Source organism: Mesoplodon densirostris, chromosome 3 (assembly GCF_025265405.1).
Source record: "Mesoplodon densirostris isolate mMesDen1 chromosome 3, mMesDen1 primary haplotype, whole genome shotgun sequence".
Taxonomy (NCBI): domain Eukaryota; kingdom Metazoa; phylum Chordata; class Mammalia; order Artiodactyla; family Ziphiidae; genus Mesoplodon; species Mesoplodon densirostris.
Window position 1 is genome coordinate 45,174,855 of NC_082663.1, and position 13,688 is coordinate 45,188,542.

The 13,688-nt window shown below is 40.7% G+C and overlaps 1 protein-coding gene across 2 annotated transcripts in view; it reads left to right on the forward strand.

Moving 5' to 3' along the window:
- The window catches only part of MAP3K1 (mitogen-activated protein kinase kinase kinase 1), a 78,327-nt gene that overhangs the window by 13,378 nt on the left and 51,261 nt on the right, over window positions 1-13,688 (forward strand). The window contains exon 2 of one of the 2 annotated variants that reach the window (XM_060092902.1): window positions 8,451-8,532. The exons of the other annotated variant lie outside the window; for it this stretch is intronic. Within the exon in view, the coding sequence (XP_059948885.1) occupies window positions 8,483-8,532 (50 nt within the window). The 5' untranslated portion in view covers window positions 8,451-8,482. The remainder of the gene's footprint in view (window positions 1-8,450; window positions 8,533-13,688) is intronic. 2 annotated transcript variants of the gene reach the window in all.

Here is a 13,688-nt window from a genome sequence, read left to right on the forward strand (position 1 = left end):
AGGTGCCGGGGAGCTGATAGGTTATAGGAAAACAAGCACATCAGATGTAGGGTCATTCCAAATCTTTTTGTCTGGTCTGTGGGTGCTCTTTCTAGAAAAACGAAAGGGCAGAGTAGTCAACATGCCAGGATGCATGCCCATGTCATCGCTCCTGACACGGGCAGGGTCATGCCTTCATGAACACTCTCGGAGTGACTGCTGTGAGCCAGGCACCAGGGCGCTGGGGACCCAGCAGTGGGGAAGCCCATGAAGGAGTTTAACAAGGTAACAGACTGCCTGGTGACAAGGGTGGTGCTGACCTCAGTCAGCTGGGAATGAGGAGAGTATAGGGAGGGTCTTCTGGGAAATGGGAGGTCCACCAAGTCGTGAAGAATGCCGAGGAGCTAAACAAGTGAAAGGGACTTGGAGGGAGACTGTGGCCCGCGGGTGGGGTCGTGTGGAGAACACACACAGGCCCGGAAGTCTTAGGCTTGGGCGCTGACGTGGAGAACTGTGAGTGTAGTGCAGGTAGCCCTGTCTGGGTGGGAGCAGGGTGCGGACAAGGCTCAGCAGCCAAGCCTGGGACAAGGTTCCTGGCTCTGGGCAGAGAACCATGCAGAGCTCCCTGCCTCCTCATTGCCGCCACTGGGCAATCCTTAGGTCGCCATGCTTGGGACAAAATAAAAAGCCTTTGTAGCTGGGTAAGTAACTACAGTGCCCTAGGAAGTCGGTCAGGAGGCCCAAAGGGGGAGTTACATCAAAGCTGGTGCAAGACAGTCTGAGTCTGAGATCACAGTCTGGGAGCTGTGTGGCTCTTGCATTTCCAATAGCTTCCCATAGTTTCAGAGGCTCACAGATTGGGAAATGTAATCAGGCAAATGAATTCCATCCACTCTGGTCATGAATGTGGTTTTGGAACTGCACGATTACATTTCAGGGGCAGCACAGGGTAGTGATGAGGATGCTGGACACGAGGAGTCAGAGCCTCTTAGGCACTTACTATCGCTGGACTCCAAAGAAGTCACTTAACTTCTCGGAACCTCAGATTTCTCATCTTGAAAATGGGGTGAGTGGGGGTGATTAGACAGGATGATGAAGTCCGGTTCTTAACCTAGAAAAGCACTCAATAAAAGTTAACTGTCTATAATATAACTGCAAGTAACTATGAAGACTCACTGCTTAAACCTTGACTGTACAGATGAGGATGAGGTAAAGAGACTCACGGTTCCCTTACTAGTTACCATTAATTTAACAAAGGCAGTTTATATAGATTATGCATCATCTTGGGAGCAGTATGTTTTCCTTATTATTTTGAAATTATTAACGAGAATAGTGGAAAATGCAACTTTCGAAATTATGTGATGTGGGATAAAGCGTGTCATCGGTAGGACATAATGAGGGTTCTCATCACTTTGTGAGGACCTAAGGCTGGTCCCCTGGGTCTCTTTCTCATCTGTGAAAGGAAGAGGTTGGCTTACATAATTTTTTCGTTCCCTTCAAGCTCCAGCAAATTATATTCCAAAATTTTAATTTGAAAATTATTTCTCGTGGCTAAATTTAGTTCTAATTATTAAAACAAGTAGATTTTTGAACTTATAAACTCTTGAAATTTTAAAGCTGGGTACCAACTATAAAAAGAAATGCAAATGAAAAGCAATGAAGGCTCAGAAAAGAGATAATCATATTTATTACCTGACATTATATGATGAGAAGTATTTTTTAAAAAGCATATAACTGTCGGGAGAGCAGTATTTTGCAAAATGGAGAAAATAAATTAGGGCAAGGTCGTTTGCATGTTTGTGTTTAGCAAATATGCTTAGAGAGTAGTTTTGAAAATAACTTTTTATGCCTAATTTTTAGTAACTTTACTGCTGTTAAAAACTATCTTTTTTTTTCCTCAACTTTAATTATATAAGGAAGGGACATTCCCTAGGGTTAACCTGTAATAAGCAAAGCAACCCTTTGACTTTTTCCTATGTTTATAAAGACCTTTTTGTAAACATGCATATGTATACATACTCTTTTGTTTAACTAAAACTTTTAAGAGACAGTTGTATTGTTTCCTAATTGTGAAAATTCAGATTTCATTCTGTTTTAGGAGTTCTTTTCACATGATTTGTATAGAGTTGGCAGTTGCTGGAAAGTATGAATTTCACTATGAATTTTTTTTTCTTTTTAGTAATTTGGGGCTCAAGTGGTGGAAAATCTTGAGTTTCAAATAGCTTTGGAATTGAACTTTTTAACTGATTTAATCGTTGTGGTTACACCAATTTGAAGCATATTCACACAAAACTCTCTTGCCCGTCACTATTCTTCATATATAGAACTGAAGCTGCTTATAATTCATTGCAGAGCGCCCGGACATCCAACAGTAATTACTGTTTGTCTTAGATTCCTGGTAGTGAAGAATGCTTGACCCTTCCTCCTTCCATTAAAACCCACACAGCTCTCTACTTCTGATTGTTGTGATCAGTTATTCAGATATTTGGGAGCACTTACTGTATGCTGCCAGCACGTGATTTCCAGACAAGGCTGTGATAAGAAATAGAGCAAAGTCCTTTTGAGCCTTGGTTGCCTTAGCACCATTCTTCCATCCGATCGTGACTGATTATGGTAACTGGCTATAGGTTTTGTCACCAATAAATAAGGCAGCTAGACTGTCATTTGCATAATGCAAACTGAAATCATCCTGCAGTTTTATAAGTGGATAGTAGAACATTCCCTCCACTGCAAGAAGATTTGCTAGGAGAGTCTTAAATAATGCCCAAAACACATGAGAACAAAGCCTTCCCTTTCGGCACTTAGGTCCATAAAGGCAGTTTTGGCATCAAAGAGAAAAGGTTTATGTTCAAGAACTACTTGATTTCTATTCTCCCTCTTACTTCCTAGGCCAAGTTTTGGTGATAACATATAAAACCATTAGTGTGTAAAGTCAGCTTATTTCTAAATAAAGCAACTTGAAAAAGAAATGTGTTCAGAATTACACTGTATAATATAATGCTTTATTCTTATTGAAGATTCACCAAAATAATGTATTTTAATTACTAAAAACAAATTAGTAGAAATTTCTTATCTAAGTAGAAAATATGGTCAGCCATGTACTGAGCCAAGATGAAATTGTTTTTTCTGAGTTGTGTCTTTGTTTCATGTTCCCCCAGTCCCCAACACATAGACTTGCCACCTCCCCCATACACACACACGCGCACACACACACACACACACACACACACACACACACACACAGGTCTTGCTAAAGTACTGACTTTTCATTCCATGCTGACAAGTTGTGCTGGAACTTGCCATTACAGGGTCTTCAGTAAGCAATTTACACTGAATTCTGTGCTGTAGCAAGGCTCGTGTAGTGCCAGTGCATTCACACTTTTTCCTCTGTTCTTTATTAAAAATAAATCTCATTTTATAAATTATTTATTGAACATTTATAGGGTTTGCATTTTTTATCAAATCTGCTTTACACTTTAGATTACCTATACCATACTTTTACTCCTAGGCTGACTTCCCGTCCTATACTGTTGGGTTACCCCTGCCCTGGTATATCATTTCTTGTGAATGTAGGGCATATACCCTGAAAAACCATAATTCATAGAGAGACATGTACCACAATGTTCATTGCAGCCTATTTACAATAGCCAGGACATGGAACCAACCTAAATGTCCATCAACAGATGAATGGATAAAGAAGATGTGGCACATATATACAGTGGAATATTAGTCGGCCATAAAAAGAAACAAAATTGAGTTATTTGTAGTGAGGTAGATGGACTTAGGGTCTGTCATACAGAGTGAAGTAAGTCAGAAAGAGAAAAACAAATACTGTATGCTAACGCATATATATAGAATCTAAAAAAAACAAAAAATTGGTACTGATGAACCTAGTTGCAGGGCAGGAATAAAGACATAGACATAGAGAATGGACTTGAGGACACGGGGTGGGAGGGGAAAGCTGGGGCGAAGTGAGTAGCATCGACATATGTACACTACCGAATGTAAAATAGCTAGTGGGTAGCAGCCGCATAGCGCAGGGAGATCAGCTCGGTGCTTTGTGACCACCTAGAGGGGTGGTATAGGGAGGGTGGGAGGGAGGCTCAAGAGGGAGGGGATATGGGGACATATGTATGCATATGGCTGATTCACTTTGGTGTACAACAGGAAACTAACACAGTATTGTGAAGCAATTATACTCCAATAAAGATACATTTTAAAAAATACATTTTATTTAAAAGCCAGAGAGTTTTTAAATCTGTGGCAAAGGTTAGCCCAAAGACGTAGAAAATTGCATGCTATTAATTATTCATTTTTTAGATACCTAATCTAGGATTTTTTTTTTAGAGTTCTGTGGAGATTGCCTACATTAAAAACATGGATAATAACACACAAGTTTTGTAAAAAGCTTTTACGTAAGGAATAACATATTTATTTATTTATTTATTTATTTATTTATTATTTTTTTCCTTTTGCGGTATGCGGGCCTCTCACTGTTGTGGCCTCCCCCGTCGCGGAGCACAGGCTCCGGACGCGCAGGCTCCGGACGCGCAGGCTCAGCGGCCATGGCTCACGGGCCCAGCCGCTCCGCGGCATATGGGATCCTCCCAGACCGGGGCACGAACCCGTATCCCCTGCATCGACAGGCGGACTCTCAACCACTTGCGCCACCAGGGAGGCCCAGGAATAACATATTTAAAATGTTGATTCATTCTTTACCGTATGCTTAGGCAGCCGCATGTCAAATCTTTTTAAATACAATACTGTCTTCTTTCCATAAACCACTGAAACTTCAGCATTCCAGCTCTGCCTTCCACAACTCTTTTACCCATGAAAATGAGATAAAATTTTGGTTTCTTAGGATCATGTGTGTGAATTTGAGGTTCAGAGACTGTGGTCACTATGGTGATCTGACAGCCGTCACCAACTCTTCTCCGGGATTATGTCACCTGTAATTGTCATGGGGGAAATGGTGACATCAGCACTCTTAGCTGCTATAATTTCAGAATCTGCCTCACAGCCCAGGAACTATTTTGGAGTCTCTCCTAGAGGTCTGGGAAGTGAAACATCACTAGTCTCATGTTGGATCCTGGGCAGCAGAGGGATCCGCTGGTGTGCTGCAGCTGAAGCCAGGGTGGATTCCTCGGCTTGGACCATTTCAGATGTCTCTAAGAGCTGCCCCTCCTGCATAAGGCTGGCTCAACAGGATGCCGAACTGTTCTTGCCTGCTGGAGCATAGGAGCAGCCACCGGGACGTTTTTTAGGAGACAGGTCAGGAATGGGATGGAGAGCAGGAAGGGCGGGTTGTGGCGGCGGCTAGAAATCAGTCTCCAGAACCAGTGAACTCCGAAACCTCATCGGGCTGCTTCCAAGGTAGTTAGTTAGACTCTGAGCGAGGAAGGTGGGCCACAAAGACCTAGGCCTAAATTAGCTTTAACTCCTGATTTGTAACTTAAGTCCTCCTAATTGTTCATTTTGTAATTAAAGTTTAATACGACTAACCACCAAGTGGGCCTTTAGACTGCCATTTCAAAAAATTGGTAGCATGCCAACTTTCACACGTATTAAATATTTAGAATCATTGACCGTTTGTTTCCCTTAGAACTTTAAATATTAAAAAAAACTTTTGAACATTCTAGTCTATTCAAAATATCTATGATTGTTTATGTCGGACTAATAAAAAAATTAGAAACAAATGAATTCCATGAGAATTTTTTTTTAACCATGAGAATTCTTTTTTGACCTTTCAGTAGTCAAGTAGCACTACTTGAAGATGAGATAATGTGGATAATACTTTAAAAACCAAAATTATTCTGATGCAAAACTTGTCTTTACTGTCTCAGGTAAAATGAAAAGCCTACTCAAATTGCAGTTCAAATTCAAGAGTTCCTTATGGACATATCTGATTCCTTCTTTCTCCCTTGTAACTATTGGATAGGGAATTGCCAGGTGTCTTTAGTTGAAAAGTACTTAACCTGCTTTCCGACTGCTTATTGTGGTGGACTGAGTGTTGGCATTGGCTCAGGCCCATCAGGCCCGTCTCCAGTATTATCTTACCACTTCTGCAGGACATTGGGTAAAGTTATTTAACTGCTTTGAATCTGACTGTCCTCATCTGTGAATTAGAAATAATGATACCTTTCCTACTACCAGAATTTGAAAAGATTGAATGAGATGGTGGATATGAAATTACTTTCAAAGGGTGAAAATAAAGCCCTAAGGGACTTCCCTGGTGGTCCAGAGACTCCACGCTTCCAGTGCAGGGTGTGCAGGTTCGATCCCTGGTCGGGGAACTAAGATCCCACATGCCACGTGGCACGGCCAAAAAATTAAATTAAAAAAAAAATAATAAAGCCGTAGGAATTATGGTCACAGTATTTTAGAATTCAAAAGTACAACCTCCTGGGCCTCCCTGGTGGCGCAGTGGTTGAGAATCCGCCTGCCGATGCAGGGGATACGGGTTCGTGCCCCGGTCTGGGAGGATCCCATATGCCGCGGAGCGGCTGGGCCCGTGAGCCATGGCCGCTGAGCCTGCGCGTCCGGAGCCTGCGCGTCCGGAGCCTGTGCTCCGCAACGGGAGAGGCCACAACAGTGAGAGGCCCGCATACCGAAAAAAAAAAAAAAAAAGTACAACCTCCTGACTCTTAGAGTGGCATTAGAGAGGTTCCGTCATTGTAAGGAGGTTGAGCACTGAAGTGCGGTGCGGGGCTAGGGTGCCCCTGCCTAGCTCACCTTAGTCCATCCTAGTTTAGCTGCATTCTCCTGCTGTGCTTGTCTTATTGGAAATATCAGTAGTAGTTAATTTCCTCTGTGCCTGGTACACTGGTACATTATATAGCTTGTCTCATTTTAAGCTTTGTACTGTCCTTGTGAAGTAAGTGCGGTTTTTATTCCTATTTTACAGATGAGAAAACAGAGACCCTGAGAGGTGAGGTAACCTGTCACCTAGTGGGTGGGTGAAGCCTGGGTGTGAACCCTGGCAGGTTGACTCCAAGACTGTGCTCTTTAACCTTATGGTAATCTTTTATGCATATTTTAATATTTTTTTTAAATCAGGAGATGGGTTTGCATTATATCAGAGAACAAATTTCATTGTCTGTTACTCATTTCCCTGTCTTGGCTGTTTAGGTCCTCCAAAATATACAGGAAGCATCAGTGAAATGTTTTAACATTTTTCCTTGTTATGTAAAGTTCTTATAAAACAAGACCAGTTGTAAACACAAATTTAGACTTCAGTGTGTTTACTGTATCAGAAAAGAGAGTAGGCTCAGGGTGCAGATGTGGCTGAACTTCCTTCACGCGCACACCTTTGCCAGCAGAATGGGAGATGTGCTTCGATTGTGTGGTCAGTGTTAACACTTGTGGAGCCTTCACCCTTTACAGAGTGCTTGCACAGACTGTCTCATCCTCACCCTGCGACACAGGCATCTTCCCATTTTACAGCTGGTGGGAATACCTCAGAAAAGGTAGGGGGCAAGAGGCAGAGTGAAAACTCCTGACCCTCTGCTCTGTATATACCCACGCTCCCTCCTCTGGGTTTCTTCTAGGCTCACACCTGCATGTCCTATTGCATGCTCTGAGGTAGCTGCCTTGGGTAGCTCAGGCATTTAAAATATATTTGTTTACAACTAAACATAGCTGTTAGAGCTCTTTATAAATGGGTCATGAAAATAATAGCTAGTTTTCATTTCCAGTGGTTTCAAATTAAAGCTCAATTTAGACTTCGGCATTCTTTTAATTGGCGTGTTTTGAATGTTGGTTGTGCCTGTTTACTCATTTGAGTAAAGATACTAATTTCTAAGGCACACATCCAATATAGAGTTATGCCTAAATGGGCTTCAGTTCATTTATTCTCTTACTGTTATTTGTTCTCTACTAGTAATATAAGTTAACAAATGCCTGCCTATCAAGTATTTTGTCTTCAGCAGGCATCTTCTATAATTAAAAGAGCTTAGTGGCTCTGAGAGAATTCAGTAATTTCCCTGACTCTATGCCTCCCCAACAAACAAAGGAGATTATCTTTGAGTTTAACTAGAGAAAGGTCACTCAGGTAAAACTGAAATCTCCTTTAAGGCAAGATAAATATCTTTGCCCTTAACTGGGTCTCAAATATTCCATTATTTTGTTTCTTAAATAACAGTAGTAATGTGTTTGCAGTCCCAGAAATCTTATATATGTGCTGCTTCTGGACAGTTTCACTATCATTCCAAACTCAGTAATGTTTACTCATATACCATGTGGCTACTACTGTTCTAGGAACTGAGTTATCCCCAGATAAGAGCTGGTAGGTAACAAGATAATTCAGTTCTTATGTTCTCTAGCTAGTTACTGATTACCAGTAGCTAGTTTCATGAGAAGCTCTTGGAGAAAACTGAGGAGTAGTTGTAGGTTCTACCTGGGTTTGACCATTTTCATGTACACACTGGATATGAGACAACTTGATGAATGCTGCCTGTTGATTGTCCTTTTAGGGTACAAATGATGTAGGCAATGAAGAAAAAAGATGAAGAAAGAAATACTGTTGCGCTTTAAGAAAGCCCTCTTAATAAAAACGTGAGTTGACACCCCCCCAAAAAAAATCAAGAATGATTGTGTCACACTCCTGAAAATGATTTTATTATGTGTATTGTATTTATATACAGCTTTTAAGAAAACAACTTGTAGAAAGTAAAATATGCTTAGCTTTCTATCTTATTACATTGATAGTAATTCCACCTCTGGGATTGAAGTTTCCTGGCTGAGACGCTTCTCTTTAATGGTACCTTTGCTCAGTTAGTCTTGGGTTTCTCAGAATCTCTCACAATGGCCAAGAATTGAGGAATGAATGGGGACTTCCTATGGGCAATTTTGATTTCTTGATAGGTAGGCCCCGGCTTATATTCATACCTCTGAAAGGATAGTGGGGAATTCTAGCTCAGATTCCCCCGAGCAGTGCCAGGATTTCCTGGAAGAGAGCAGAGAAGAACCTGCAGGAAAATGATACCTGAGAGGCAGAGGAGACGACTTTACCCAAGGAGAAAATGGTCAGCAGTAGTAATGCCACTGGGCAGGATTCAAGGGTTATGACTGTCTCAAGGCCAGAATTTAGTGGAGTATTGAGCATTGGAGCCACTGAGCTTCCTTAAGGGATGACAGGGCAGTGAGGAAGCCCAGGCTCCTCTTGAGAAGCTGGAGGAGGACCGAGTGGGAGAGAGGCAGAAGCCTGAGAGTTTGCAAAAGCGGGGAAGAGTTTTGGGGTTGGTTGGGTTGGGTTTTGTTTTAAGGCAAGAAGAAGGAGAATGCTTATAGGCTGAAGAGACGGAGCAAAGAGGGGAGGTTTGTTGTTAAAGTAGTGAGTGTGCTTTCCTGAAACACTTGACATTTCTTAAGGAAGGGGCTTGGAGGGCGCTTGACTGCATAGTGAATAGGAAGCCAGTCTGTGATTAAGTTTGCCATGGTTATGAAATATGTTGGTAGGAGTTTTCTCTGTGTTTAAATTATTATTGCTCATGGTGTAACAAAACATTCATCCACCTGACAAATTTATTAAGAATTGGCTACATGCCAGGCACTAGGAATATAGCAGTGATGAAACAGACAAAAATCCCTGCCCCCATAGAGATTATGTCTTCACAAAAACATGGTTGTAAGTATTTTTGGAATCCATTTCGTGGTTTCTACTTGCACGTTTTTTCATGCTTTGTGGCCGTCCCTTAGAATGACGTGAACACTAAAGTGACCTTCCTGCACCAGATGTTCAGAGGATTGCTTTCTGTTCAAGCCTTCCGGGTGGATCTTGCATTTTTCTACCCTCTTCCTAATTGCTGTTAGTAGTTACCTTATGGAAATACTGTCCAGGTCCCATTTTAACTTGGGCAGCATGTGTACCTGACTGGGAGCCAGTCAGATTTTGATGTCGAAGGTGTGGGTGTGGCGATAGTCTGGGGAAGTAACCCAAGAGTACTTTCTTAGTAATAATAAAATATCAAAGTTTTAAAATGCTTGCTTTTTAGAAGAATAATTTAGGACATATTTAGAAATATCCTTGTAAATATTGCTTATTATCTTGCATAACTGATAGACTTTCTTGGATGGAAAGTAATAGAGATATGGCTGATACTTTGGCACTTAGGCAGTTTATCTTTGCTTCAGGTAGAGGGTGATTTGTTACTTATATGTCGCTAGTGGTTGTACCATTGATAAACATTTGTTTATGTCCCCTAAACACATTTTTGAAGTTTTGTCATATATACGTGATCGTCAAATTGTGGGAAAGTTGTTGACAACAGCTGCTTTAGCTTATTGGTGAACATCCATTCGGCAAACTTCTGTTGAAGAGAAAGGACCCGGGAGCATGCTCTGCAGCCTGCCATTCTGGGAATGCTTACTTGGAACATTGAACAAAATTGATTCAAGTCCCTCGTCTCATAGTTTACCTTAATTCATTTGAATTTTATGTTTTAGTCACATTTGTATTTTTAACACAAAACGGTCACTGCACCCCTCTCCTAAATCTTGGAATAAAATTGACATTCTAGAAGTAGATGCTCTATTTTTTTTCATGCTTATGCTGTGGTTTCAAATGCATCCTGCTAGCCGTATCCCCTCCAAATGAGGAGAATCCAGGTTTCAGGAGTCTGGATTGGGGGTTCTAGCGCTCTCCCTTCCCTGGAGACACCCCATTCACCGACCTCCTCAGCTAGTTCCCTTCCTTCCACTCAGGTTTCTTCCTAATAGGATGTAGTCTTGTCTTCTGCCGCTTCCCTCCCAGGCACAACATCTTTGGGGATTTTCTTCAGAATTCTTTCTTCCTGTTAACTACAGGAAAATCAATAGGTATTAACAAAATTAGAGATATGGACAAGTTCCAAAGTTACGGAAAAGTTTTTTCCACTGAAATACATGTGTCTAGGCTTATGGTTTTGGGCTTCTTTTACTGACCATCTCAGTGTTTTACTGGGGGTGAAATCTGTCACTCTTACTACAGCTGGTATTGCCAGCTCTTGTCTCTTTCTGCAGTGTTCCTAAAGCTAATGGTGGGGAGTTGGTTTACGCAAAGGCCTCAGTGAAGCTTATTTACATCTTAGAGATCTTTCTGTTGGAAAGGTGTTACTTCCTCATAGCCTGCTGTGTACAAGTACCAGGCATTGGAGAGTCAGTACTGTTAGTGTGGTGGATGAGTAGGACACAGGCCTTGCCATCAAGAAAAAACACAGCCCGAGGGGAAAGATCAATCTATTCCTTTATTCAGCACATATTTATTGAGTGTCTGCCATATGCCAAGCTTTCTTCTAGGGCAAGGAGCATAAAGTTAAGACTCATTTCTGCTCTCAAGGATTTCACAGTCAAATGTTGGAGACAGACAAGTAAGAAACCATGATAACAGAGTGCTATTTGCTGAGTTGGGACCGAGGAAGGACCACCACCACCACCACCCACCCCCGACTGAGTTAGAAGGGCTGTGACCAGTGGGGAAGGCTGAAGGCACCTTCTGGGATAGTTTCTCCAAGGAAGGGAGGACCCTAGAACTTGTGATGAGGTGGGAACTACAGGATATACCTAAGGAAAATTAGACAAATTTTATTTTTATTTTTTGCTTCTTCTGTTTACTAGATAAACTCACATTTTATTAATTGTCAACATTGTTTCTGTTTTTCAACTTTAAAAGTTTTGAGTTTGAGTATCAGCCAGAATGATAATGAATTTAGTCAGTTAATTTAATTAAAAAGAATATTAATATGCATGCTTATGAAAGAGTTGCTGTCATGCTTTAAAACAAAAAACAATAATACAATTTATAAAGTACAGTATAGTTCTTTGCCCCATTTCCATTCAGGTTATTCTTTTATAATTGAATTCTTTAAAATTAGAAAACAGTTAGGAAGAATGGCTTTTGAAGCATGTATCAGGCTAAATTGTAAGTCAAAACCTGCCAGTTTAAAATAAATGCAATTCTTTGGTTCTCCTAAATTGTAGCTTTTGCTACAGTGAAAAGAAATTAGCATATTTATGAACACCTACAAAATTCCATTGAAATGAGAAGACATTATTCAGGTAGACAGAATGTAATGATTCAGACTGTATTTGGGACAGGATATTGGAATTAATGTGGCTTCTCTTTCAAGTTATTTGTGGGCAGATGACATCTTTAATATTAATAATTGCCTAAGTTACATTTTTAAGGAAAGAGTGCCACCTATTGAATGAAGGTTTTTTTCCTCTCCTCCCATTCCATTCCTAGAATGTTCTGTTTCACTTTGAATCCTTGGTTTCTCCAACTGTGTACTATAATTAATTCCAATAGGTAATTTATGCCAGATAGTGAACAAAGAAGTTAGATTCACTCTTGATCCTATCTTCCAATGGATTAACTAGGGTGGCTAGTATTCTTAGAGGGAGTTTGTGCCTCCAAAACCAACTGTAGAAACAAAACCTAAACATAAGCATGATTCAGCACTTCGCAAGTTTCAAAACCTTCCCATTATTTTAATGTATTCTCTAGCTGAAGGGTTTTTTGTTTGTTTTAAGATGGGTGTATGGACACTCAGTGAATAGGAATTATTCCGGAATAATTGAAAGGGATTGAGGAATTTATGACATTGGTCAAGACCTACTGGGGAGACCTCTGTCTCCCAGGGGATATTAGTACAGAGATTGTTGGATCACAACTTGGCCATAGGTCACTTGGGGAGATTCCTGAGGTTCAAATCCAAATACCTACTTCAAAATAAACCACGTGGTACTTTTCAGTAGTTCTTATCTGTGAAAGGTTGAGAACATGAACACTAGCAAACACACCAGTATCAGAAGTAAAAGATTTCATTTGAGAATTTACGTGGCCATTATTTGTAGTTTATTGGCACGTTTGTGGTGTATTGGCTCAATACATTGCTAGGCATCAATTGTCTCCAGCTTTTCCACTTGTTTATTGGACTGTGCAAGTAGGGAGTGATTTTTTTTAAAGGAGGTGAACTGTATGCTAAATTGATTTATACTTGCTGATGTAGACAGATTAATTGTACAACCCACTGAGGGATGATATTTTGTCTTAAAATCCTAAAGTCAAAAACAAAAAAATAGGGCTTCCCTGGTGGCCCAGTGGTTGAGCGTCCGCCTGCCGATGCAGGCGACATGGGTTCATGCCCCGGTCCGGGAAGATCCCACATGCCGTAGAGCGGCTGGGCCCGTGGGCCATGGCCGCTGAGCCTGCGCATCCGGAGCCTGTGCTCCGCAACGGGAGAGGCCACAACAGTGAGAGGCTCGCGTACCGCAAAAACAAAAAAAACGAAAAAATATATCGTGTAAGGTATTAAAATTCATTCCATATAAAATGTTTAAGTTGTCTAACCCAAATATGTCAAACTTATGGCCTAAATACCAGATGTAATTAACCAAAGATGTCACTTTTTTTTCAGTTTAAAGAATAAATTGCATCTAAGAGAGTAGGTCTTAAAAGTAAAATAAATAAGTAAATTGCAGTGACATCTAGTCATGTTACTTAAATAAGGAGTATTAATTGGCTGAATGGCAAGCATTCTGTGAAAATATTATGATTTTTAATAATACAAAAGCAAAAACATTTTAGCAGTAATTGTGTTTTCAGATTAGCAGTCAGAATGACTCATTAAATGTTAACACTGTATCCCAGCTTTTCTCCATTTAAAAAAAGCAAACTCTCACCTCTCTGACTTGACGCAGATTAAGCATTTCTGAAATGATACCACATTATG